We start from the raw sequence: 23,732 nt of genomic DNA on the forward strand, positions 1-23,732 counted from the left end.
CTACACGTGAGTCTTCATTTCCTACTAAATGCAGAGGTAAAATTTTCAGCTGCATGTTGCTCTTAGTTCTCCTTGTGGCCAGATGATGTTCCTTACAAAACAGCACCACCACGGTACAAGAGCAGTCCTGTGTTAAACTAGGAACTGTGCAGAGGACCTGTTTGAAATGCACTTAATTCTCAGAGTAGCTTATTGGTGGCAGCGGGAGTACTATGATTATTTCCATAACACAGATGATGTAACAAAGATTTCAGGGTTGTTACTAGTTAACCTGCCCAACTGACAGAGTGGAAATTTGAACCCATTCTGTCCATGGTGGAACCCTGCACTTGCATCTTTTCAGCTGTTCAACCAGCAGTGGACACAGGCATGTGAACCAAAGTGTTCATGTTGCTCTTTGAGCCCCAGAAGCCCCCTGCATTTGATAAATAACTGTGGATGATTTTTTTTATAGTAATCAAAGTCTTTCTCTTTCCCAGGGAGAAGGAAGCCACTCATTTCAGAGTAAAAGAATGGGACAAGCCACCCCTTCCCTACACAGTGGTTGGGACTCCTCTGAGTAAGAGAGGACCTCAGGGAGGACAGTGACACAGGAAATATTGGAAGACACATGAGTCCATTCACTTGGGGTGTCATCAAATAACTAGTTGCTCAGAGGAAAGATTTATTTAAGGTGACAAGCAGGAGAGAATGTGGGAAGCCACCTTGCCCTAAAGAAACTGCCTCACAGAGCAGTAGTCTGCCAGGTTTTGTATAGCAAGGATTAGGGAGGAGTCCAGGATATAGAAAAGGGGAAGTTGACTGGCCCTTCCTGCTCAAATAACACACAGCTTCAAAAATCTGGTTCAGAATGGTTTCTTGCAGCTTTCCTTGAATGCACTGGTCTGGCACCCTCGGAGTAGTGTTGCAAGATAAGCCCTCCTGGAATATTCTCTGCAAAGCAATGTCAAGGGAGAAAACTGTTTCAGTTTCTCTTGCTGCTGCTTCTGTGCCTCTCCTGCCACCTTTGCCTAAATGCTACACTCTTGGTTATGGAAAGCGGGGTGCATGTGCATCTCCCCAGTTATCTGAGAGATGTTCTACACAGCAATCCTGGACCCCTGCCCAGCATCATTCAATGGCACTGATCATGGAAAGGTTACAAGAAAAAATACACCAGGGGGGTGTCACACTCAGTAGATCAGACAAAACAGAGACACCAACTGCGTGTACCAGCCTTACTCAGAAAGCATCTGCTCCTAAAGCAGTATTCAGTGCCAAGCACATTAAGATTTCTAAGACACAGTACTTGTCCTTAAGGGTAAGACTCCTGGATTAGAAAGAGGCAAGCCCAGGCATGGCTAGCATGAATGCAAGATGCTAAGTGCCTTAATGAAGGTCTAAACAGCTTGCTTTGGGTGTACAGTAGAGAGCGATAGGACATAATTAACTCTTAATAGGAGGTGAGAATTGCTAAGTGTGCTAATAGAAGTACAAGCTATGAGCTCTGGGAACCCAGAAAGGGTTGGATTGACTCTGACCAGGGCTCTCATGGGAGAGGTGCTGTTTAAGCAGACCTCTAAGGACAGGACCAAGAGGAAAGGTCAGTGATGAAATTCTCATCACAGGGAGTAAAGTCAGTGTGCCTGTGTTTCCTTGCTGAAGGCAGGATAGTTACAAGCACAGAGTTCAGACCAACCAGGTCTTTCCTCCAAATTTACCCCGCCGGTATGTTCTTGAACTGTGGCATCTTCATCTGTAAATAGAAATAGTAACTTCATCTATAATCTTCTGTCTTCCTCTGTAAATGGAAATGATACCTTCTTTGTGAAACTGTTGTGGGAAATAATTGCATTAATGTGTGTGTTTAGTAATGCAAGTGTTTAATAAATGCTTGATAAATGATAGCTTTTATTATCTGTATTATTGTTCTATGAACATTATCTCAATCCTTTGGGTAATATTGGAGGCTAACCAGCCTCTGTTGGATATTAGGCAACTTAAGAAACTAACTAAATGCACCTATATATTCATTTGCATTTGCTCTCACCTCATTTGCATTTTTCCCCTCCCCAGATTTTAACATAATAAGCATTTCTGCCTAGCCTTTTGATATAGTTTTGCTTTTTTGGTGTATCAGCTTTTGATATTTTTGGGAGGGGAGAGGTTGTCCACACAATAGACCAAATTATTATTTTTGTTTTCCAATTTTGTCTCCATGCAGTGAAGTTCTACTTGGAGAGTGCACTCCATGTACTATCTTCAGGTCTAGCAGTAAGTGCAGAAGAGCCACTACTGTAGACAGAGTCTCAGAATTCTGTTTTGTCTGCTGTATCTCTTTGTTCCTTTCTCCTGTTCATCACTAGGTTGCTGAGAATCATTGTGCAAGGTTGGAACTGCAGGGAACTGCAGCCACATCTTTGGTTTTACCAATAAGGACCTTGAGGCCCAGAGATAGGAAGGAACTTGTCAAGTGTACACAGAGAGACAGACAGGAGCATGCCTGTGGGCTAGACCTCAGTGTGCTGACTCACAGCCAGTTTGCCCCAGACGGGTTTTCATGAACCTTCTGCTCCTGCTCTACCAACTTGGGCTGTGATGAGGTTGAAAGTGCATTTCCTTCCCTCCACTTCCCTTTCCCACCGCCTTTCCCCATTTTGAGTAACGCTGGAAGCCACCGCCCTACTGGACGTCCATGTGATGCATGCAGTGGCTGCTTCCAGTAGGCATCCTGAGGAAGCTTTTCACAGTACCAGGTACTCACTGTGGGCCTTCACACCTGGAGCTCAGTTGACAGCCGGTGAAGTGAGAAGACTGGAAACACTTTAAACTATCTTGGCATTGGAGGAAGTGAGATTAAGGCAGGTGGGAAATGACTGTGATGACCGACATGGGAGAGAACTGACAACAAAGAAGAAACTTAAAGGGTTTCCTTCTTCTGGTCCCCCAAGAACAGAATATAAATACTTTAAACCTCACGTGATAACTCCAGCTCTTCAAAGGTGACTAGGTTGAGAGTTATGAGCTGTACACGGGGAGCACTGGAGACTATGTAGGAAATAAAGGAAGAGTCTGGTATGGATAATAGGGAGGGGGGTAAAGTGGCAGAGTGTGTGTGTGTGTGTGTGTGTGAGTATATGTGTGCATGCCAGCCATTTCTGTACATATGCTTTTGAACATATGCTTGTCTTTCAGGACCCTCTTCATGGAAACTTGCCCTGTTCTCCCTCTTAAGATAAAACTGCCCTTTCCTCTGAATATACAGAACATGTTGTAGAATTTACATTTAATGTTCTCTCTTACACAGTCTTTTCAGTGGTCTATGAGTGCCTCTCTCATTGCATCAGAATGTCTCTCTTAAAGGCAACTCCCTGATTTTTGTTTTTGATTGGTTGGGGGTCACCCTAATACCAACAGTTGACCCATGTGGAGGTTAGGTAGTGGTGTGGCCATGGTGGTAGTTGTCTGGGGGTGGGTGGGTGTGTAAAAGAGATCAATAATGTAATGCTGTGTGTAAAAATCTGTAGAGGAAATCAGAACTTGAAATACAGAAATACAAGGGACTTCAAAAAGCTCATGGAATATATGTATTATAAATAAACTGTGCATGGATTTCAAATACTGTGCACCAGAATAAACATACCTTTTAATCCCATCTTTTTCACAATGTTTTTGAAGTCCCCTCACATATACCATCTGTGCTAGCACAAGTGAGATCTGGAAGCGACTGTGCTTGCGTACGTCATGTCTGCCCTCTTACAGGTGAGGAAGCTGAAACTCTTCAGTTAAGGTGGAAAATCATCCACCTACTTGTGTACTCAGTAGCTGGCATTACTTGTACCTCGCCCTTCCAAGTCTGTGCCATATAAGGATAGAAATGCTTAAAGAAGAAAAAGAGGCTCTGCCCACATGAGCTTGCAGCCCAAAGGGGGAACAGAGAACTGATAAGAACAATTAGATGCAATGGAGTCTCTCATAACCAATCTCCCTTCAACCATCTCCTGGTAGTGACTGAAATCTCTCTCTAAACACCTCCACTGATGTCCAAGGAGCCAAAAGTCCCTGGAAAATAAACAACCTCTTCTGTTATCAGCCATGTATTTCTGATCACCTCACCTGTCAGACAAATAATACAGATCAATTCTGTTTCTTTCCAAACCTATTTATATTTCTATGTTTTTATTATATTTGGGCAACGTCATTAAAAATTACATAAACTTGTGAAATATGAGGGTAAAAATGTCATTAAATTTATCTGGAAATTAAATACTTTTGAAAAGCTCTTAGATGATTCACCAAAAATGTTTAATATTAGATACAGATGAGGCAAATATAAAAACTTGGGGAAAAACACAAAGAATTCTGTGCTTACATTTATAAATATCTTCAAGCTCCAACTGCATCAAGACTGATAAATACATGCGCAATTCAGTGTTGCAAACTGAATGAGAATACCTGTCATAAATCATTTTTTGTGATTTTCCATTTGAACCATCTTTTTCGAATAATTTAATTGCTGTTCCCATTGCATCAGATAAGAGGGCTTCTACTATAATTACAACTTGAGTAAAGTGCTGTGAATAAGACAAACTAAGTTCTGTGATGGAGAGCAGGGGGATGACCAAGTGGCAGGGTGCTTAAAAGATGGCATTAAGCCAGCCAAGAAGAAGGAAGGGAGAAGAGATCTAGGCAGAGGGAGCAGGGTCTTCTAAGGCCTTAGTATACTGGAGGTGCTGACACAGTGCCTAAGGGAAAGAGAGAGGATGAGGTTGCTCAACTTATCCTGGCTCAGACAAAGCAGATCCACGGGGGTCATGAAAAGCAGTTTGGAATTTTCAAAGTGGAACAAGAAACCCCTGAGGAACTTATAGGGTCTTATTACAAAAGGTCAGGCTTCCATTTTCAACAGAACATGCTGGCTTCCATGTAAAAAGATGAAGTTGGAAAAAAGGCAAAGTGTGCAAGGTGGAGGCAAGGATGAGGTGATGGAGGGCAAAGATCAAGGGCATTAGTCTGCATGAAGAGCAGTGACAGACATTCAGGCCAGGGTGGTGGTGGGGATGGAAAGTGGTAATAGTAGATACATTTGTGACACCTGTAGAAGGACTGGTCTCCGTGTTTTCTGTAGTCACATTATCAGCTTGACCAAATTTACAGTGATTTGTGAAAGGCAGGTGTAGTCTGATGGGAAAAGAAACCCTACCGCAAGTAAGATAACTGGCCTTCCGTTTTCTGTTTTGGTACCTCCTGGCTGTGCTACTCAGAGCAAACCCCTTAACTCCTGAAAGCCCCTCTAGACAAAGGGAATAATAATATCCTGTCCAGCCCATCTTGTATTTGGATTGTGTAGTTCGCATAAAATGATGATTTACGTGTGTACTACCCTTCATGGTGGACCTAGAACTTTGGCAATCTCATTCCCTCATGTCGTCCTCACAGCAGGCCAGGTCAGAATTATCATCCTTCTTCATAAGTGAGCAAATAAACATATATTCAACCTTCATCAATTATTAAATATTATGTCAAGACCAGAGCTAAATTCTGAGACTTTAAAAACACATTACAATCAGCCCTGCCCTAAAGAAGTTCACTGTCGGTGAAGAAGACAGAACTGAAAATGCTAAATTATAGACTGTTAGGATAAGGGCTAAAGGAGAAGGTACATTAGGACTTGAGAGGAGCAAGCAATAAATTTCTTTTTTCTGGAAGGGCTGGAAGGCTTCCACTGGAATCAACATCTGGCTGGGATCTTGAGAGATGTGTACAAGGTGTCCAGGTGTTGAGGGATGTTTTGAGGACTGTATGCTTAGTTACAGAGACCTGGAAAGACAATGGTTCACTGCATACAACAATGTGGAGAGTTTGGTGTACTATTCGCCATGAGGCTGGAGAGGTGAAGGGAACCAGGAAGGCTCTTTTACATAGGGCTCTTCATGGGTGAGTCATGCAAAAGTGGGAAAACTAGTACATTTGCTTCATTTTCATGTACTCTTCAAATGTTCTGACAAGTTCCATATTGTATGTGTCAATAAATACTCAGTGGAAAAGAAGGTAGGATAAAAAGCAGGCTTTATTTCAAGAAGCAAACTTGGGAGGTGCAGCCTTGTGGGATGTGCTTCAAAAGAAAAAAGACAGGGGCTGTCTTGCAGACAGTGTTCCGGCCCAGGTCCCCACCCAGCCTGCTGTGACATGAGTGATGCAAGCTTGTGACAAACTGCTCAGTCATGGCTGCTTAGTTTTTAAAACTGACCACACTGCATTGGGCAGTTCTGGGTGGCAAAATGATATCTGGAGGTTGGTTATCTTAGAAATACGCTCAAGCAAGAACCCAAAGTTGTTCTTCCAGGAACAAAATGGAACAGAGTCATGACAAAACCTCTGTTCAGCACATGGCTGCCCAGCTCCACTTTAAACCATGTGACCATTTAGCCACTCGGGATCCATCTGGAAGCTTCTACATTTCCTGGAACTTGTAACCTTGCTGTGCCTTCTACTTCTTTCTTGCTTAATGTTTTTCTCAAAATTAACTCGAATTTCAGCCTTTTTCAACTGCATACTCCCAGAGCTCTTAATTTTAGCAGGAACAAAGAGAACACTCCAGGGTAGTGAAAAATGCTTTTATTCTCAGAATTTCTCCCAGAATTCAAGGAGGCTGTACTGCTTCTTGGGAGGAGCTCCTCGGTGCCATGATTTGAGAAATGTAAAATTGCCATTCAAATTAGTACAAAGGGAACTAAATGCTGGGTAGTAGGAAGCCTCAGCTGGGAGAAAGTATCCAGGAGACCGTGCTGCAGTCCCTGGGGTACGCAGCATGTCCTCTCTGCCTCTGTGCCTTAACTCCTCCTTCCACACAATGATAAGTGAGGAAAGGTAGGCAGTTAGATGCGTGGAAAAGTGTCACATCTACCTGAATCTCCCTTCTTCTGCAACCAGGAAATCAACTCCAAAGCAGAGAAATGGCTTCTCTGAGGTCATTCAGAGAACCGGCGGCTTTTTTGATCATTTATTCATTCATTCGTTCCATTCAACACATAGATTTTATTGCGTTGTATATGCCAGACAATATGCTAGAAGCAAGGACTGTGTGGTACTAATTAAAACAGACATGATTCCTGCACAAAGGTAAGCATTGAAATTAAACAAATATACAATCATCAAACAGAATAATTCAAGATAGAGATAAGCTATGATGAAAACACACAGGTGACCGCAATAAAGAATCACCGAGTAGGACCTATGCAGAGGGAATACTTAAGCTGAAGCATGAAGAATGAGAGGTAGTCATCCTTTTACAGAGGGCTGGAAGAGTTTTCTATGGGAGAACAGCTTGTACAAAAGCCCTAAGGCAAGACAGTTGGGATTGTCTTTGGAAAATAAGAGAAAAGGACTACCGTGACGCTCAGGGAGTGGGGGGTGTGCCTTTGGAGCAGACATGGTAGCAGAGGTGGGCAAGGGGCCAGAGCTTGCTGCTTTCAATTTCTAATTGTCCATTATTCATGGAAAAATATTGGTTGTTCTTCATTCCAGGGTTGGAAAGGGAAGGAATATTCAGGGAGAAACTGTTAGCCGAGCACTTGTTTTAAATGCAGTGCTTTCAGCATGCTTCAGTGAGACAAGGCATTAAAAGAGCATTAAAAAAAAAACCAATTCAGCCTTTCTTTTATCTTCTCCTCAACTTTATTAGAGTTCACAGCTCTGGAAATCAGCCAAGGGTAAGGGTCATGAGTGAATTCAAATACAGATGAAGTGGGATTTGGTTTCTGGTGGTGTCATTTGGTTTTAGAGATCCAAAACTTCTTGTCTTCTGTAGCCTTATGTCATCGCTCATTTTTGTCCTTTCACCTTCTCAGTGGATGTATTCCAGCTGGAAGATGAATTTTGCTGATCTAGGACACCCTGGGGCTGTCATCTGTGGATCTCAGTAAACCTTTGCCTTGATTGACAGGTGCTGCTCAAGTGCATGAGTGTGCATTGCATTGTATGCTTGCAGCTCAGCTTAGGAAATCCCATTGACAAGTATGATATTCAGGGAAAGAATAGCAAACAAGAAGCAAAATATATTTTCTCCCACTTACCCAGAGAACAGTTATTAAGATAGCCAAAGCAAAAGTCTGGCTTCTTGTAATGAAGGAGTTACTGGGTGTTCCCTATAGAGATGGTCCATTCATGAACCAGAAGTTGTTTTGTGACCAGGCTATAGGGTTGGGAAGGTGTAGACTGATCTCTCCAATGACCCCTTTCTTAGGCTAGTGCCCTTGCTTTTATTGGTTCTCCTGTGACTGATTTGTGTGCTGTTTCCAAAAAGCAGCACAGATGGCAGGGTGACCGAGTAGTAGTGGTAGTGAGCTATCTACTAGCAGTCCCCACCAGAGCTCTTCAATGAATCCCACTTCCTACCCCAACATGGGGCTGAATGAGCCTCACCTCAGCCTTGGTCTGCAGCCTTGATCTTGGCCCCTCAATTCAATACAAGAATGAGCCTTGCTGACTCCAAGCCTTGTTGACTCAAATCCAAGTCCTAATCTCTAATCTCATCCCAAACAAAGCTCCTCACCCTAGCTTCAGGCTGTGCTCCTGACCTAACACTGACTGAGGCTTGGACTCCAGGGTCTAGCCGCCAGATATCCAGTTCCCTGGTACATATCTTTTTTTTAATAAAATGAAACCATCTGCCCTCTGGAAAATAGGGCTTCCCTTGCTGTCTCATCAGAGTGGTCTGTGACTGTGGATCAGTGTCGCCATCTCCTCCAGTTCAAAGCTATCCTGTGCTCAGGAGAGGAAAATGGAGCTCAAAACCACTTCTCTTGCTGATAATACTATTGTCCTTGTGGCAACACTTTTAGTTGGAGTTTACCTGTAAGTTTCAAGGTCTCACTGGCTCTTATACAGAAGCCAGCCAGTCCTAGATCAAATTGGGACTTGGACAACTGACTTTGGTCCTCTCGGCATTCTTACCCTTGTCCTCCCCACATTGCCAACAATCAGAATCCCATAGACAAACCGCAAGATGTGGAAAAGGAAGATGTAAGGTCAAACCTGTCCCTGTCATTCCCTGGCTGCATGTTTGCTGGTTCCTCATGTGAACCTAGGCTCAGTGGTTGTCATTACCACCTATCTACCTTACTGGGTATTCACAAGAGAAAATGGATATGAGATACCTGAAAATCATATGATTGACTATGAATATGATTATTATGACTATGACTAGGAATATTATTATGAATACAACTATGAATATGAATTATTATTACCTCACCCAAATTATCAGCATTTCATCCCTACTATGAGTAGTATAAAGTGTAAGTTGGCAAATTATGGTCCACCAGCCAAATCAAGCCCAATGCCTGCTACTATAAACAAAGTTTTATTACAATACAACCAATTGCCTTTGCCTGCTTTTGTGCTACAAGATTGGGGCTGAGGAGATGCAAAAGAGACAATATGGCCCACACAACCTAAGATATTTTACTTTGTAGAAAAAGTTGCTTTTTCCTTCTGGCTTGGAAGACCAAAGCTTTTGGGTTGGAATGCCTGTGTTCAGATTCTGACTTGGGCAGGTTGATTAGTCTTGGTTTTCTGTATATAAAATGGGGATAGTAATTATATCCCTACCTTGGTTCTTGAGGTTAGTACTGAATGAGTCACTTGCTTAAAGCAGTTAGCATGGTAACTGCCACACAGTGAATACTCAGCATTAGCTGTCACTTTTGCCAAGGCAATGCAAGCTCTAATTTGTGTTGATGGACTCTCAGGTGGAAAGGATAGCACAATTCAAAGCACAAGTCATGGAGTAGGACACACCTGAATTCATATCTCAGCTCTGTCACTTACCACATGAATGACTCACGGAAGTTTAATTAACCTCCCTGAACTTCAGCGTCCTCATGCATGAAATAGGAGAAAGAAATTAGAGGACTGTTGTGAAGAGTAGGTGATAGAATGTACGTGAAGTGCCTAGAATAGGATTTGGTACATGGTAAATGCTCAATAGACGAGATAACTGTAATAATAAGAATGGTCTTTTTCTGAGTAGTGCTAGCTTCCCAGGTAACTGGAAGTTCCAGTGGGATGATATAACATGAAGGAAGAGGCTCTACTTATGACTTGTGATACCCATGACAATAGGTTCTCTATGCCCCAAATACATGTAGGTTAAATAAACTAAGGTGAAATTGGCCAATTGTCTAGTAGGAGGCTTTTTTCTAGGTCAGTAATCCCTCAAGACAAGATACCTTTTAGTACTAATGATCTATGTTTCTATGACTCTTCTTGAGTTGTGATAGGTCAGGGAGAATAGCATATATATGTTGTGTCATTAAATGAAACATCTCTAAAAGATTCCCTTCCCATAATAATACACAGGTCCACAATGATGCCAAGCAGTTTGTCATACAAGGTGAAAATGACCTCACTTTGAAACCATTCAACATCCTAAGGGTTGAGCTATGTAATGGGATGTAAATTTTCTTGCCTGGAAGCACTGGCTGAGAAGACTGGGTAGTGTGGATGGAATACCTTAAGGTTGTCTGGGTTTCACTGTAGCCCAAGAGCACAGCTCTTATTCCCTGTTTGCCTCAGCTAACAGAAAGAAACCACTCAAGTTTTGCAGGCAAAAGCACAATATGTATATTGCAGATGCCCAGACTCATGCATGACAAATGCTCAGTCTAACTTAGAAGACTATAAAACAAGTAACATCATCAAGCATTTTTGTTTATTTTTCTACCCAGCTCTGTATAGGGTTTAGGATACTATACAATGTGTGTACCATGAAAAATGATAGACTCAGAGAAACTCTGCTTTCAAGGGAGATTATACCTTGGTTGCAGATGAAAAGATACAGATACACCAAAATTATTTAATATAAAATAAAAAATAATGAGTATGCCAAATGGAAGAAATGCTATGAAATAAAGATAGGGTCAATTGTCAAGAATAATATGCACAGATCAATATAGGGAGTGATTTGTATTCATTCATTCATTCGTTTGTGTGACCCCAAAATTGTATAGTCATCAGGTGAATTCTTCTAGTGGTTATGAAGAATAATAAATACTTTATGAGTAAGAGTCATCATCTGTCTTATCATCACTCTATTACACAGTGGCTAGCCCATAGGAGACAGGCAGCAATGACAAAATTAGATACAATCTCTTCCTCAGTGTTTAGGTATATATAATATTTATGGAGTTCCCAAGACAGTTGAACTTTGACTTATAAAATACTAGCAAATAGAAATTATTCCTCTGATATGTAGCACATATGTTCCCTCTCCTTTAATTTTTGTTTGGTTGCCATCTTCATAAGACAATAAGTTTCTCTGCTTCTCTTGACCAGCAGGTGGTACATCCCTGAGGAAGGTTAATCTTGAACTGTAAGAAGCAGTCAACACAAATGGCTGGAGCCATGGTAACATCCTAAAGAGGCTGCGTATAAAATCCTGATATCCAGATTCCTCAAGATATTACAAATTTATGCTTTCTGAGATTCAGTTTTTAGTTGGAGCTCCCTCTTATCCTTCCAACAAATTGCTTTTTTGTCTTAAGTTAACCTAAATTGATTTCTATTCTTTTAAAGAACTCAAATTAATAAAGCCAGTGTTTGATAAAAATTAAAGAGACACAGATTTCTCTAGACATGTTAAAGAGTATAGAAACTTGTAATTTTTAAATAGTAATGGGACAGCATTAGGGCCTTAATGGAGGAAGTGGCATTTGAGGCGAACCTTTAGAGACTAGAACCAATTCAGAGGAAGAAGGTAGGAAGTAGAAGGGATGGAGCAAGAACATGAGTATAGACCAGCCCCTAATACTAACTGATAGAATAAAAAAGGGACAGAACGATCCATCATGGGAAGCGAGATACACAGCAGACTCATAGAATGGCAAATGTCCTAAATAGCACTCTGGACTCAGAATCAGCCCTTAAGGCGTTCGGATATGGCTGAAGAGCCCATGAGAGTATTTTAGGCATGGAAAGCCAAGACACCCTGGAAAAAAAAAAAAAAAGACCTAAATAAAAGATCTCTGTGAGTGAGATCCCAGTGGAAAGAACGGGGCTCCATCAAAGAAGGAGGTACCTTTCTCTGAAGGGAGGAGAGAACTTCCACTTGGACTAAGACTGTGTCGGAATAAGATCAAAGTTGGCAAACTCAAAAGGCTTCCATAGCCTTGGCAACTCATGACTAGAGCCTAGGGAGATTACTGATGCCATAAACAAGAGTGTCAAATTGTTAAGTCAACAACAGGAGTCACTGTGTACTTACTTCTCATGTGGGATCTGTCCTTAGTGTGTTGTCCAATATGAAGTAATGCTATAACTAGTACTGAAACAGTATTTTACACTTTGTGTTTTTGTGTGGGTGCAAACTGATGAAATCTTTATTTAATATATACTAAATTGATCTTCTGTATATAAAGATAATTGAAAATGAATCTTGATGTGAATGGAATGGGAGAGGGAGCGGGAGATGGAAGGGGTGTGAGTGGGAGGGAAATTGTGGGGGGGGAGCCATTGTAATCCATTAACTGTACTTTGGAAATTTTATATTTACTAAATAAAAAATAAATTAAAAAAAATAAAAAATAATAAAATAAAAATAGACCAGAGCCTAAAGTCTAGAACATGCAAGGATCAGCAGCATCTACACTAGAACCCAATGAAATAACTGTACATTCCATATCTGTATTCTGCTTGCTACTGTCAGAATATGTTTCCTTTCCCATTTTTCAAGTTATCCCCTTGGGTCAGAACAACCTTCTCCTCTACTGTGTCATCACTGATTCAAACTGTAGAATATGAGAGGTCAAAAGTCTCTGAGATCTGCTGGTATTGATTTCAGACCAGGATGACGTGCTACAGCTATATAGGTAGCCAAGCCACAGATCAAGTACCATAAACCTTAGAGGGTCACTGATGTTACTCATCCTCTCCATAACTTCATCCTCTTCATCCTCCCTTCCTACGTCCTCCCCATATCCACACAAGCCTTCTTTCTGTTTCTCAAGTTCATCAATCTTATTCCTAAGCCTTCTTCAGAGCTTTGGTTCCTTCTTCCTGAAACCATTTTCCTGATTCTTTAATTGGGTTCTTTTCTCAGCTGAAATGCTGGTATCAAAGAAGTCATCCTGACCACCCTATCTAAAGTAGCCCTGCCAGTTGCCCTGAGATAGTCCCATTTCATTTCCTGTATGACACTCACAGTATCCAAAGGGACTTTGTTTACTTATATGTCATCTCTCTTTCTTCTCTCGTTAAGCTCCAAGGGAGCTTGCTTGCCAATGTTTATCCCCCGGCACCAGCTTGCTCCCTAACAAACATATACTATGTGCTCAGCAAACATTTTTTGGATGACTGGATGAATAGAAAGGAGAGTAAGCAGAAGAAACAGAAAATTCTTATCTGTGTACCTTCACATCTCCCAGTGACTGCAGAAGTTCTATTAGAGAGACTTCCACAAGCAAGAGAGCAAGAGAAGAAAGAAAAGAGAGAGATATTCGATGTAAACCTCATTTGTAGAGGGGAAATGCAGCTTAGAGAGGGGGAGAAGCTTATTCACAGTCCCAAATTTTCTTCCCTTCAGTGACTTCTCTATAACCACATCAGGCATATGAAGAGTTTTACAGCAGAAACATGATCTGTGTGTTTGCATTCTCCCTGACGTTGGCTTTATACATCAGTCCAGAAGGTAAATCTAAATTCCAGGACCAATGAACCCATCCTTGTACTAGTTCTTAGCCTCATAGACAATGTTACATCTCATTGGCTTTTAGTGTCCAGTAATTTATATCCATGTTTAATAATAAATATACAATACACATCCAAGCTGTGGAAGATGGCTCCTCTTTTGCATCTCCTTTTGTGACCATCTCCCAGCTGAGCTCCAGGAAAACATGAAAAGAGGTCTGGGAAGCAGCAATAAATCCAAAGCCAATGTATAACATTGACACCTGACACAGTGTCTTAGCTTCTTCGGTACTGGCAAGTCTCCTGGCAATCTGTTCCCATCCAGATCCAACCCTCAACCCAAGTTGTCCTGGCTTTTCTGGAGTTTCTCCCTAATGTTCCCCCCTCTCTCTCACCTTAGTAACTTTGGGTAAAATGATCTCTTTATCTGTGTGCTTTGCCCTGTGCCTGGCCTATAGCAAGTACTCACTAAACACTGGTATGACAGCAGTTATGATTGTTTAATCTATAGTTAATCACCTCATTACTCTCCCAAGTTCCCCTTTATTTTCCCTGGGTGTAAAATTTGCTGAACTAGTGTGTATAATCTGTGAGAAGGTAGAGAACATGCCTCTCTTGTGTTGTCACAGTATCCCAATTTTCTGGCAACATTGGCTTCAGATGCTCAATAAATATTTGTGGAATTTAACATATGAATGATAAAGTTTTATCTAGTAAATGACAGAAAAGCCCTGGACATGTCTCAGGATCCTAAATAAATGTGACATTCTTTAACAGAACGGGGACAATTCATTTCTATTATAGTAATTATTTGCATGTCAGCACCCTAAGAGATCCAGGATGCAAGAGAGTAAAAAAGGACAGCAGGGCACTGTCATTGTCCTCTGAATGATAAATGTCATTTGATGTCACAAAATTAGTGTAAAATGACCAAGAATTCCCACCACATTACTCAAGGGAGGTGCATTACTGTCTAAAAGTCCTCTTATCCACACACACACCCTTTATCTACCTCCTCCAAAATGAAGCTGTCCTGTCACCTCATTATCCACTGTTTACAATGAGGCTGACACATTTCCAGGGACTGAAGCCAGGAGCCAAGGAGAAACATCAGTGTGAGAGACCTTAAATGAAGTGACAATAAAAAAGGAGCTGCTAATACTAGGAGTTCCCTCCCTGGGAGGAAGCTGTCAGGAGCAGTGCCCAGGGCTGGGAGATTTATTGATACTAAGTGGATGGTGCCTTAACCGGGAGTGATTATCAAAGAGGTTTGAGTGAACCGTGGATGGAATTGGACAGCCCACACCATAGTGTGTGGGTTTTCCTGCCCTTGCCAGTTTCTGCCCTTGTGCCTCCCCAAGAGGGAATTCCTGACCTCATTTTCCACTCACTCTGATCATTGCACACATTCTGCTAAGAATCTCTTGGAAACAGGGAGCTCAGAATCTGACCCTCCGGGCAGAGTTCCCTAAATATGCTGTGTCTTTTCTCTCTCTCAGCCAGGTCTTTGCTGTCACTGTTTCTTCTGCCTGCAGTATTCTTTATGCACATGTCACTGCACCAAAACCCTTCTCCTGGCTTACCCCAGCCTATCTTTTAGATACTTCCTCTTAAAGTCTTCTTTGAGATATCCAAAGGCTGGGGTTAGGCATCCCTGCTGAACTCTTACCTCATTTCTGCCACAGCACTTAGACTGAACTGCTATTGCTGTAATAGCTGTCAGTGTCTCCCACTGTCAAGGTGAGAATTTTTGAGTTTGGCGACTTGCTTGGTGCACCAGTCCCTCTTCATTGCCAACATAGTGTATTACAAGTATCAGGTTCAGGATATCCAGTGGTGGGTGGACAAACAGAAAAGCAGGTGTGTGCATATATCCTCTTCCCAGGGAAAACAAGCAAATACATAAAAAATACCACACCATTGGTTTTTGTGTGTATATAATAGTATATCAAATTATATATTATATAAACAATACGATTATATCAATATACCCCTAATGCAGTAATGCCTTTTTCTCTGGCATCAGGAGAAGGTAGTATGCAATGCGAGAGGGTTTTCCAGAAACTGCAGCTGACTCATGTGCCAAGATTGTTTCTTTCCAACATTGTGGAGGGAGGCGGCGGCCTATCACAGATGGGAAGAGTTCAAGCCCTGTAGTGAGAGTGCTGGAGCTCAGACCTCAGTTTTGCCTCATACTGGCCCTGGGCCTTGCTGCTCCAATTTGTAATGTACCTCATGGGATGAAAAGAGTTAACTGCAGGGAAGCATCCATAGCATGGTATCTGGCATTTCATAACAGCTCAAATGTCAGCTTTTAATTATTGCTGTCAGAAGGCATTCTATACACCACTGCTTCCTTAAACGGAGGCTAACACACAGTGTCCAGCCTACCCTGGTTCAACATCAGCATCATGATTAGGGCAAGCATTTACACTAGGCATCCACATTTCCTATCAGGGTACCTGGGTTTTGACACCAGCTGCTGACCCCAAGTTTGCTAATGCAGACCCTGAGATGCAGCAGCGATGGCTTAAAGTGGCTGGGTTCCTGCCACTCATGTGGGAGATTTGGATGGAATTCCTAGCTCACAGATTTGGTCTGGCCCAACCGTGGCCACTGTGGGCATTTGAAGAGTGAAGCAGTGAATGGGAGCATTCTTGCCTTCTCCCTGTCTCTCATTCTCTACCTCACAAACAGAACTTCCTTTTATTTTTTAAACATTCTAATTTTGCTTTTTAATACTTTAATTTATTAATTTATAGGGAACATATTTCATTAATTTCATAGATATGATTCCAAGAATACAATTACAATTTCCTCCCTCCCTCTTTTTTTTTTCTTTTTTGTTTCAAAACTCAGCATGAGAAGGGTCTGTGGTTAGACCTGTACATAACAAGAGTTCCGAGTGTTTCTGAGTGCTCTCACGTCTTCCCTCCTGCTCACTGTGTGGCTCTCCACCCCAGCTGCCTATCAGATTCACCTCATTTCAGCTAATCTCTACCAGGCAACTAATTCACATGGCAGGTTAAGAATTGTCTCTTAAATAAAACTTGAGGCTCCAAATGCATCTAGATTTAACCCTGAGATTTTGCTCCAGTAGAAGCCATGAACTCAGAGGATCACCTGCTTTTTGTGATCAAAAAATGTATACTGGAGGTCTACAAGCTTGACCAGCACATAACTGAAGTACTATTGAATCAGTAAACATTTTCGAATCAATTAGATTAGAATCTACAATGCTGGGGGTGAAAAGTGCACTAAAGCCCTCATTTTACAGATGGGCAACCTGAGGCCCAAGAGAGTGTGGGATTTCATCAAGATCACACTCTGGTGATTAAACTGAAAAGAGAATCCTCTGGGATTTCTGGTATCTAATCCAGTACTTTTTCTATAGAACAAGCTGATTTTTGTTTGACTATTTATTATTGCTGATTCCAAGAAATGCCTTACAATTAATAATTATATTTCTCAACATTTAGCCCTTTATTGCCCTCCCCCAGACCTTGGGCCTCCAGAATCAACCAACCAACCTCTCTCTCTTTCTCTCTCTCTCTCGCTGCCCCCTAGTCGGATTTAGCTGAATGAGGGAACAACTTAAGGTCAGACTGTTACACAACTCTGGAGGACAAAGATTGTACCCAAGTAAATCCAAGCCAAAACTCTCTCACCTTCAGGGAATAAAATGCCCAGTTTAAGAAAAGAAAACTTTGCAGACGGGAAAAATAGGGAGATAATTTGAGAGGGAAAAACATCCTGGCCTCCTATGTGTATATGATTAGATCATGTCTACCTGCTCCCATTTCTTCCACCCCCATACCACCCTTTCCTTCTCTACTTCTAATGTTCTAGCAAGAAAGACCACCCATGAGAGCCCCAGAGGCTCAACTATATGTGTGGAACCAGGTAGATGACATGCAGGAATAGATCTAGAATGTAAGATTTATAACCAGCAGGATAATATTTCATTGCAGCAAGGGGAGAGAAGAGATCCTAAAAATATCATGGAGAGTATATTATAATATTTTAATGGGATTTATGTGCTCCCCATATGCACTTCCCCCTGTAAGATGGATTGTGAGTTTTGACAAATCTATATTTAACACGGGAGAATAATATACAATGTATGCTACCTGGTAGAGAAATTCATATTTCTGAAAATCCTGATTCCAGTAATTATAATAGACATTTAAAGACAGTGCTTATTGTGGGCTGTGAATGGGTCCGATGTCCTCATTAGGAGGAAAGAGAAAGTAGTGCAGGTAGTAGAGGATAAATAGCTGCTATGAAAGACAGCTACCCAAGACAAAAGAGCAGGATGCCCAGGGTGACCCAACAGTCATCCAGGTGTGGGCCCAGCTCCTCCTCATCCCCGGAACAGGTCATGTGACCCCCTCATCAAGCATTCATTAAATATTTATTAAGCATCCATCATGTCCCTGCATTCCTGCCAGCTTTGGGAGTTTACTTTGATCTAAGTGGGCACAGATATCCAAGAAAATTATTTCAGACAATTACGATTAAAGTATGAGAAGTAAGACAGGGTGATTTAACAGAGACTCCCAGGGGATGAAGGGAAGGAAGCTGGGGTCATTGTTTAGAAAAGGCAATGAAGGAAGGCCTACTTAAGGAGGTGAGACTTCAGCTCAGACCTAGCTGCTAAAAAGGCATGGTCTTTGCAAAGATGTAAGAGCAGAGAATTGTGGGCAGGAAGGGATCAGCCAGTGCAGTCTCCCAGGCAGAATGAGCTCATAGTCTTGAGACACAGGGAAGGGCAGCATGGCCGGAGTCGGGAGCAAGAAGAGTATGTAAGGTGGCTTAGTTCAGTGGAACAAGCCATTCACTTCTGTGTCAGGGTCAGGTTATACTTTTCCTGTGAAAATAAGACTGCTTTCTAGAGGTTTTGTATGAGGAAGGGAAATAATGTGTTTTTGTTTGCTCTTTTTTTGTTCCTTTGATTCCTTTGGCTTCTGCATAGAATTGCTTTTGTCACTGAAAACCAAATCCATAAAACTCAAGGCCATGAGTCCTACCGTTAGATGCCAGGAAGGCTGTGGCACAAACGAAGAGCAGGTATTCCATGACGTTCTGGTTCAAAGAGCAGTCTCCCAGTGGACCAGGCACTTCAAGTACTGAGCATCCTGTAATTGGAAGTACACAAGCAGATGTTAATGATCACCTTGTATATTTCCAAAAATGGTATGTTCATTTTTAGGCGGAACTTGACAGGTGACTTGGGTAATCCAGTTACAATCTTTAAGAGACAATGTTCTGCTGGTGCCACAGCTCACTAGGCTAATCCTCCACCTGTGGCTCCAGTACTCCGGGTTCTAGTCCTGGTTGGGGCATCGGTCCTGTCCCGGTTGCTCCTCTTCCAGTCCAGCTCTCAGCTGTGGCCCGGGAAGGCAGTGAAGGATGGCCCAAGTGCTTGGGCTGTGCACCTGCATGGCAGACCAAGAGGAGGCACCTGGCTCCTGGCTTCGAATCAGCACAGTGCCAGCCGTAGTGGCCATTTGGGGGGTGAACCAACAGAAGGAAGACCTTTCTCTCTGTCTCTCTCTCTCTCTCACTGTCTAACTCAGCCTGACCCAAAAAAAAAAAAAAAAAAATATATATATATATATATATATATATATATATAAAAGAGACAATGTTCTTTCAAGCCCTGTCTCTAGGAAAGGAAAGAACAGAGGCTCATGGAACACAATTGGGCACCACTGATATTGTATTCTTTAGTGCAGCATGGCCCAAAGGATCTTCAAATATTAACAATAGCCACCAAAAAAGGGTCATGAGAGCAAAAAAATTTGACAAAATCTGAGACAAAATCCAACAGGATGCTTCATAATCTTTTATAGAGCTGGTGTGCAGTATGAAACTATAAGTTGAAGACATGGTGTACAATATTTCACAAGTGTTTTTGATCAACCAAAAAAAAGCATTTTCTTTCTCTATTTTTTTTTAATTTTATTTTAAAATGTTTCAAATAAAACAGAATAGAGTTCAATGAGCACACATAGATTTAACTATATTTAACATAATCATTTCATATGTAAATATTGTAGACACATGCAAACTATTTTTCTTAATAGTAGGAATATTGATCCCACATAATGTGAGATTCATGACAAGATTTATGAAGTGAGGAAGCAAGGGTGCATTATTTTTTTTTTTTTTTTGACAGGCAGAGTGGACAGTGAGAGAGAGAGACAGAGAGAAAGGTCTTCCTTTGCCGTTGGTTCACCCTCCAATGGCCGGCGCACCGCACTGATCTGAAGCCAGGCGCCAGGAGCTTCTCCTGGTGTTATTCAGTGAAGACAATGTTTATAATATCTAAACAGCGAAAATGGGGGCTCTACACATTTTAAGCTATGTATAAATATTAACTTCCATATAAGAGAAAACATGTGAAACAGTGCCTTCTGGGTCTGGAAGAAGCCTTTTCTTGTTTAAAGAGCGGCTCACAGGACTGATGTGTAATGGGACTTATCTGCGCAATGCTCACATTACACAATCTGAGAAACCATATAGCAAGGAAATGTGGAGTCATGGTATTAAGTGGTGTGATAAAGAGAGCAGAGGACTAAAGAGAATTAACTTTTTAATCTTAGAAGAAAAAACTAATAATACCTAAATCACAAGGTTGTGATGAGGACCAAATAGCCTCACAGATGTAAAAGGACTGTACAGCACTCTACAATACTGACTTTGAGGAAGATAACTGATCCTCTCATTTCATTTGAAAGTGATTGAGATAGCCTGAGGGTTAATCTCCTGAATAGACAAAGACTGTGAACTCTCATTTGAAAATGAAGTTTAGGAGCTAATTGACTTAGAGTTTGATCCTATGACCTTGGACTTATTAGCACTATATTCTAACCAACAGTATAATCAACCATAAACCAGAACTGGGAATCACACTTGGACACTACAAAATGGATCCTGGGGAAATGTTCATACAACTACACTTTATGGCTGATACATTGGTGGGGGGGGGCATAAAAAATCAGTGAGCAAAATGTACAAACAGAATGAACATCAGCAGAGAAATGTACACTGAGAGCTGAGGGCTAGCTGGGAAAACCAACACTTGTCTTCTTAAACATGTCTCAGCAGTAACAGTAGGCAGGAATCTTTCTTCTTGTAGCATTTTTGTACTCCTTGAAGTAATAGAAAATGTAATGGAAAAATCACTAGATTAAAAGTCAAGATACCTGCCCCAGTCAAATATATCCAAGCTGTGCAACCTTGAATGTGTCCATTAATCTCATGAGCCTTGGATTTTCTCATTTAAAAAATTATTCAGTCATCTTTTTCTTATTTTTACAGAATCAATGTAGAGACAAAGTGAGACAATATACGGAAATGTTTTGTATACATGGCTACCATAATACCCTTGACAACAGATGGATAAGAAGTGGGATGGATAGGACAGATGGACTGGATGGATGGGAAAGATAAAAAGAATGGATGTGTACCTGGATGAAAAGATGGCTAGTTTGGTTGGTTAGATAGATAGATGGCTAAATGATGGATGGATGGATGTGTGATGGGTTGGATGAAAAAACTAGTGTATTAATTTGTTTTGGAACAATCTGATAGCTTATTCATAGCATCTTCTATCCAGTAATCTTTCTCTTCTCTTCTAGTCTGTTCTCAGTTCTCCAAAGGAGTCTATGCCATCTTTGGGTTTTATGAACGGAGGACTGTCAACATGCTGACCTCCTTCTGTGGGGCCCTTCACGTCTGCTTCATTACGCCCAGCTTTCCTGTTGACACATCCAATCAGTTTGTCCTTCAGCTGCGCCCTGAACTGCAGGATGCCCTCATCAGCATCATTGACCATTACAAGTGGCAGAAATTTGTCTACATTTATGATGCAGACCGGGGTAAGCCAAGGGTTACAACAGAGACTGTTGATGGATGAAGAGAAAACTGCCAACAGGAAGTATGATGTCTTACTGCCTTGCTGAAAAGCACGAGGAAATGATTTTTAAAATTATTTATTTCTGTGAACTAATTTCTTGGTAGCTAATCCCTAATTCACAGTATGAAAACACACCCTTTGAGAGAGTAATCCTCTTAATGCACCATGTCACTCTTTAGCTCACCAAGCTTCCATGACTCCAGAGTCCAGACTCAATATCCAAATCTCAGATGAATAGCTCCCTGCTCACAGCATGGTTATTAAGAGTATAGTCTCTCTCTTCCTCTTTCTCTCTGCCTCCCTCCCTCTAAAATAAATAAAAATTTGAAGAAAGGGGTGAGCAGGCATTTGGCCTAGCAGTTAAGATACCCATTTCCCATATCAGATTGCCTAGGTTCAGTCCCTGCCTCTGATCTTCATTCCAGCTTCCTACTAATGCAAACCTGAGTGGCAGCCATGATAATTCAAGTAGTTCCCTCCCTGCCACCTCTGAGGGAAACCTGGATTGAGTTTGCATCCTCCACATTCAGCCCAGCCCCAAACCAACCATTGTTGGCATTTGGAAACTGAAACCGTGAATAAGATGTCTGTCTTTCCCTCTCCTTCTCTCTCAAATAAATTAATAATAGACCTGAGTCAAAATTCTAGGTCCCAGTCTCTCCAGCTGTTTGACTTTGGGCACACTCTATCTTTTTAAATTTTTTTAAATTATTTTATTTATTTATTTGAGAAGTAGAGTTAAAGACAGAGAGAGAGTCAGAGAAGTCTTCCATCCCCTGGTTCACTTCCCAGATGGCCGCAATGGCTGGAGCTGAGCCAGTCCAAAGTCAGGAGCCAGGAGCTACTTCTGGGTCTCCCAAGTGGGTGTTGGGACCCAAGGACTTGGGCCATCTTTCACAGCTTTCTCAGGCCATAAGCAGAGAGCTGGATTGGAAGAAGAGCAGCTGGGACAGGAAATGACGCCATATAGAACGCTGGTGCCACAGGTAGAGGCTTAGCCTACCATATCACAGTACCAGCCACGGGCACACGCTCAATACTTGTGTTTCACCATTTATGTAACAGAGATATTCTTTAATTTAAAATAACCTCTATCTCATTTAGGTCCCATGAATATTAAATGACACAATTGGTAAAAGGGGCTTGTTCACTGCCTGCAGTATAGTAAATGCTTAATATCCTTCATTTTTGTTCACTGGTTTCATACTCATCACCACCACCACCACAACCACCACCAGCAGCATACTTCCTCTCAGTGCTTTCTGCCTCTTGAATTTTACATCACATTTTCCAAATGTCTCCTAATTTTTCTTCTCTCTATTTTTATTCATGCCATCCCCATTTTCTGGAATTCATTTACCTTCTCAAATCTATGTATGTAAATTCTTCCTCTCTTTCACAATCTGTTCAAATACCACTCTTTATTTCCTACTCCTCTGGATGGAAATTCTTTTACTTTCTCTAACCTCTATGGTGGTTGTCTCGTACTATCACACTCTCTCATTGTATACTAAAGAGTCCTGGAAGAATTTGGTCATTATTAGTGGAAATAAATAAATAAATGAGTCATGCAACCCCTGTATTCTCACTGACATAGTTGCTTGTAGGGACTCTTGGAAGATTCTGAGGAGAAGGTTAGCATGTGGAAATGACTTTTCAGGCAGAATTAGGAAAGCGTTATTCAGGTGGAAAAGAGTTGGCAGAGGAAGAAACTAGAAGTCGCCCTGTTTTCTTTGATTCTTGCCTTCTAATCCCTATTTGATGATTTCCCTTCTCTGACAGCAGCCAGTAAGGGATCGCTTGGAGAAGGTTTATTGTAGGACACCTTTCTAGTCTAATACACAATGAAAGCTAGAAGTCGCACTGTCAGAAAAATCCAACTTTGTTTATGAAAGATCACCTCTGGGGCGACCACATTCTCCAAAGGGGTCCATCCAGCTGAGAACTCAACTCCCAGAACTCTGCCATTTGCTTTGTGTATGACCTTGGATCAATAACTAAATCTCTTGCAATCATCATTTCCACACCTGTAAAATAAGGATAATAATAGTACTTGCCTTCCTGGATTAACTGAATTAAAGAGAGGAAAGGTAGTAGCGCTGTACCAAACAGTAAATTTTAAGCAAAAGCGAAGCTTAAACAC

General features: G+C 41.5%; 1 protein-coding gene across 2 annotated transcripts in view; it reads left to right on the top strand.

Moving 5' to 3' along the window:
* The window catches only part of GRIA1 (glutamate ionotropic receptor AMPA type subunit 1), a 321,742-nt gene that overhangs the window by 146,137 nt on the left and 151,873 nt on the right, over positions 1–23,732 (top strand). For both annotated transcript variants that reach the window (XM_002710325.5, XM_002710324.5), the window contains exon 3: positions 21,312–21,551. In XM_002710325.5, the coding sequence (XP_002710371.1) occupies positions 21,312–21,551 (240 nt within the window). The remainder of the gene's footprint in view (positions 1–21,311; positions 21,552–23,732) is intronic.

Source organism: Oryctolagus cuniculus, chromosome 6, assembly GCF_964237555.1.
Source record: "Oryctolagus cuniculus chromosome 6, mOryCun1.1, whole genome shotgun sequence".
NCBI lineage: Eukaryota > Metazoa > Chordata > Mammalia > Lagomorpha > Leporidae > Oryctolagus > Oryctolagus cuniculus.